The sequence below is a fragment of the Jaculus jaculus genome, chromosome 1 (genome assembly GCF_020740685.1).
Source record: "Jaculus jaculus isolate mJacJac1 chromosome 1, mJacJac1.mat.Y.cur, whole genome shotgun sequence".
In the NCBI taxonomy this organism is placed as follows: Eukaryota; Metazoa; Chordata; class Mammalia; order Rodentia; family Dipodidae; genus Jaculus; species Jaculus jaculus.
This window is the reverse complement of record NC_059102.1, coordinates 285572910-285577897: the sequence shown is the minus strand read 5'-3', so window position 1 is coordinate 285577897 and position 4988 is coordinate 285572910. Positions and strand designations below refer to the sequence as shown.

Below are 4988 nucleotides of genomic sequence, written 5' to 3'. Positions count from 1 at the left end.
AAGCTAAGTTTCTATGTGACACAAGAAATATGCCAACTGAGACTTTATAAAGAAGAAACAGGCACTCCCATGCCCCCCTAAACTAAAGCTGACTGCAGCTGAAGCTTCAGACATTGGTGGTGGGAGTGGGAAGGGTGGTGTGTGCACCTCTGCTGCATGTATAATTCTGCCTAATCAAGTGACCTGCTCTCATTTGGTTAGGTTTCAACCACAAGACATCACTGTGTACTTTTTTTTCTCTTCAAGATACACGTCACAATACATCATGAAAGGAGGAACTTGCAGTGTCTGTGGTAACATCACTTGATAAACAGGCTCCTCCTCAAGCGCCTGATTGCTTTCACTATATAAAGCAGCAAAGTCGTGGACTGAACAGACACTCCTGTGAGGACCATGAGAGCTGCAGCCATCTCTACACCCAGGGTGGACAAAATGCCAGGAATGTTCTTCTCTGCTAACCCGAAGAACTTGAAAGAACCTGGTCATTCACTTCTAGACAACAAAATGCAAAAGAAGAGGCCAAAGAATTTGTAAGTTCCCTCAGTGTCTCTGTTATATGTTCTTTAATCAGATCGGTGTGAAGGAGAGAAAGAGTGTGTTTAGTTTTACCCAGATCAGAACAACTACCTGTTGTCTTACAAGTAAGATATGGTTGCACTAAAAGTAAATCATGTTAGAGCAAAGGACGTAGGAAGTTTTCCAAACATTGTCTCATAAAAATGAGATCTATTTTTAATATGGTAAAATTTGTATAAGCTGTTTTTATTATTGCCTTTTGTCCTTGGAGAAATTTATTACATGTTTCTTCTTTATAAAGAAAAATGAGCTCTACTGTACAAATATGAATCTACACTTTTTCTCTCTTGCAGTGGAATGGATGTGAAAGCATACCTGAGATCTATGATCCCACATCTGGAATCTGGAATGAAGTCTTCCAAGTCCAAGGACATGTATGTACATGAAACATTGAAAATCACTAAAATTTGTATACAAAGCATGGGCATTAGCTCTCATCCTTGTAAGAAATTAAGACTTTATATAGCCAGGTAAGATGTCTTAAGAGGCAGGAGGATTACCATGAATTCAAGGATAGCCTAGGTTACATAATTAGTTCCAGGCCAGTTAGGGCTACAAAGTAAGACCATAGCTGAAATAGCTAAACAAACAAAATACTTCCTGTAATTGACCTCATTTCTTTTAGGCAAAAGCCAAATAAACACAGACCACATTTGTGCCAATGTATATTAAATACAAATGTGTATTTCCTATTGATTTTTAACCTGCCAGATTTTAACAATTTGGATTTTTAAGTTGATATTAGTGAATTTATTCATAAGTGTAGCACTTAGAATGCATTTTATATGGAAGTATTAATAAAATTTGTTAGAATTAGAATCTTAATTTGTAAGTTATCAAAGTGCAGAAGCCATTTTTATTTCATTTGGGCTTACATAAAATGCTTTCTTGTTGATATAATTTTATGCCTACAGACTTTCTGCTGAGGAAGTAATGCAATGGTCTCAATCTCTGGAAAAACTTCTTGCCACCCAAAGTAAGTATACATTAACTATTGAATGTTTCTAGATTCAGTTTAATACTCCAATAGATTAAATGGCTTTGTTAAAATATAACATTTAGGGTTGGTGAATTGTACTGAAGGTTATACTTTATTTTTAATAGTCATTGATAACTTCAGTACAATATGCTTCTTTGTAATATAATATTGGCTTAGTACTCAAGTTCACTGCTGTCCTTTAGATAAATCTGCCAAGCCAATTAAATGTTTTCATGAATTACAGTAACAAAAATAAAGATGTGATGAAATTCCAGTCTCAAGTTATTTTTTTAAGGAAACCAAATATCCCATTTGCCATTTTGAAATCTTCATATAGAATGTACTTTGTACCATTAGATATAAAAAATAGAATTCATTCAATTAATTAATATTTTATTATCAAATACATTCATGTATTTGATGAAAGACATTTTAAAGTCACCAAGAATTCAAACACAATGACAAGAGCTCAAACACAAACACCAAAGATTATCCTTATTTTCTTAAAAGTATTTGGGGCACTCCAAGTAAATGAGTGCATATAAAATGTGATATAAGTTCTAATATAGGTGAGATGAAAGGATTTTTAAACACACTGGTCTGTGGGGAGTTCTGATGGGAGAAGAGAAAGAATAAAATCAGCTTGCCTTCCCCTTGTCATGGGGGAGTATCATTGGATTAGAGCCCTATTCTAAGGTGCCCAAAGTCCCAAGGGTAAGCTTACCCTCTTCTCCCCACAAAGATCCTAATGAACCTTACTTAGGAATTGAGTAGTTAACCAAGCTTGCCCATGTGATTATAGGCATTCCGATGTAATTCTCAGAAACACTACACTAGCATATAATCAGTGCTGAGATACATAAGGTGACATGTGACAATACCATGAATGAGTATTGGAAATTATACTTGTAATTATTAACATGATGTTAATACCCTTAGTCATTCTGTTTGGTTGCCTAAAATACTCTAGCCTTTCTCAGATGTTGGTATAAGAAATAATGCTACTCTATAATCCACAGAGCCCAGTTTCTGTTAAATATAGTAAGAAACAAAGCACATTGTGGGGATAAAACTGTGCCAATGTGTCTGGACCTAAGAATCCTCTCCCACACATAAAAGTATCTCTAAGGCAGTTTAATGCAATATACACATAAAATTTTACAATCTCCACTGATTATGGCAATACTTTTCATCAGTAACTACCTCTGCTTTTGTACATATAAAATGCAATATTGTTTTCTTAATAAATTTCTTCTTCAAGTTATTCATTTATTGACTCAATTAATTTTCTCAATTTCCTTTTTAGCTGGCCAAGATGTCTTTGGAAATTTCTTGAGGTCTGAGTTCAGTGAGGAGAACATTGAATTCTGGCTAGCTTGTGAAGACTATAAGAAAACTGACTCTGGTCTTTTACATTGTAAGGCAGAGAAGATATACAAAGCATTTGTGCATTCAGATGCCATGAAACAAGTGAGCATTTTGGTTTATTTTCATCAGTTATGTGTAAAATCAGTTAGATTACCAATTCTTCTACTAGCATATCTGTGGAATGGTGGCAGGGGAGAGGGGACAAAAGGGGAAAACCCAATGTGAATAAACCAGTTTGCAGTACATTCATATGTTAAAGTTACCAACAAAAAAATAAAATTTAAAGAACATTCTACACACACTAAGATGTAATCTTTTCTGAATGTAATTGCTAGACTTTTATATACTCAGGTATATTCATATATTTCAGTGTAGTGATAATATAATTCCCTGTGTTTGTGGAGATATCAGTGCAGAGAATGAAAAAATTAATGTAGCAAAATTAACATGATATAAGTAGGAAATAAAATGTGGTATTACTGACCAGCTTTTTCAAGGAACCCTTAACAAGTTATCTTATCCCAGAGAAGGATAAAGTGCAGAAATCTATAATACAAACAAATAAGGCAGCAAAGTTGTGCCTGGTTACTTAGTAGAACTCACCATCCAATAAGTTATTATTCTTCAAAGGAGAAAATAGCTGACCAAAGAGCACCTTCCCATCAAATAAATTCTAAATGTCCACATCACTTTTTGATACATGGCCTGCTTTTTTGAGTTATTTAAATAGTTCATGCCTGCCTCTCCCAACTACACTATAAAAACATAGAAAATAATTTTTGTATGTCTTTTTATCCCTCCCACACCTAGTACAGGGCTACTTTAGGATAGGCAGTCAAAAGATAGTTGAACGATTTAAATGAGGATGGAAAACCACTTTCATGAGGTACTTTTGAAAAGGCCCAATAACATTATAGAATTTATCCTAAAGGACACATATTTCTTTTTAATTATTTATTTATGAGACATAGGGACAGAGAGAGAGAGAGATAATGGGAACTCTAGGACTTCTAGCCACTACATACAAACTACAGACACATTTGCCACCATGGGTACTGAGGAATTGAACCCGGGTTTTTATGCTTTTCAGGAAAATGTCTTAACCACTGAGCAAACTCTGCAGCCCTAATACATATTTCTTTGTAGATCAACATTGACTTTCATACTCGAGAATCTACAGCCAAGAAGATAAAATCACCAACTCTCACATCTTTTGATGAAGCTCAAAAAATCATATATACACTTATGGAAAAAGACTCTTATCCCAGGTTCCTGAAGTCAGATATTTATTTAAATCTTCTAAATCACCTCCAGGCTAATAGTTTAAAGTGAGTGGTTGCTTGTTGAAGCAAATTCAAAGATGGTATCAAGGACAGAAGGAATATGGCAGTAACACTGCCTGGGTACATGAACAACTTGGCCTGTTTGGAGTGACTCAACAGGCCCAGTAGAAGAACCAGTAACTCCGAATGGATTAACATGGAGGCTACCCAGGTGCAGGCTAGGAGAAATATCAAGATGACCACGGAAGACTGTGGAAGGAGATTCTGCAGAACTGCCATCAAATACAGTAGACCTCTGCATTTGAATACCCACCAGAACTAAAAGGGTCAGCTAACTCTAGTAATAAAAACTGTGACTAAGTCTTGTGGGACAGATGGCAACGTGCTATAAGCTTTAAGGACAGCTGACACATTGAATGTTGCTATATATGGGCTGTGTTGGACTGCTGAAATCTCCTTCATGTGGATACTAATTCAAAAGTGTGTGTTTCATAACACCATATTGACACAAATGATTTTTGTTGTGTTTAAAAGTATATTTGGCTTGAGTTGGGGAAGAACACTACATATTTAACTTAAGCTATTTCTCTTAAAATCAGGAAGCCAGAATATATGTCTAAGTTTGTCACTATCAGTAATAAATGTGGTTGTTTTATTAAAGTACATAAAGAAATAAAACATCTTTTCACTGTTGCTATTTTTAAATTTATTAATTTTTCTCCACTTAAAAAAAAAATAAAGGAGGGGCTGGAGAGATAGCTTAGCCATTAAGGTACTTGCCT

At 35.0% G+C, this 4988-nt stretch overlaps 1 protein-coding gene across 1 annotated transcript; it reads left to right on the top strand.

Annotated features, from left to right (window-relative positions):
* The first annotated feature begins 393 nt into the window (after positions 1-393).
* On the top strand, positions 394-4255 carry Rgs1 (regulator of G protein signaling 1). The gene is made up of 5 exons (XM_004659511.3): positions 394-530; positions 870-950; positions 1491-1552; positions 2862-3025; positions 4070-4255. Exons 1-5 carry the CDS (start codon positions 394-396, stop codon positions 4253-4255), a joined length of 630 nt encoding a protein of 209 aa, XP_004659568.2.
* Positions 4256-4988: the final 733 nt, after the last annotated feature.

What these genes read in the sequence shown, in the direction of transcription:
- Rgs1 (XM_004659511.3), top strand. Translation starts at nt 394, where the DNA reads ATGAGAGCTGCAGCCATCTCTACACCCAGGGTGGACAAAATGCCAGGA. An exon ending in AAGAAGAGGCCAAAGAATTT is followed by an intron (nt 531 to 869) that starts GTAAGTTCCCTC and finishes TCTCTCTTGCAG; the next exon opens with TGGAATGGATGTGAAAGCAT. An exon ending in TCTTCCAAGTCCAAGGACAT is followed by an intron (nt 951 to 1,490) that starts GTATGTACATGA and finishes TTATGCCTACAG; the next exon opens with ACTTTCTGCTGAGGAAGTAA.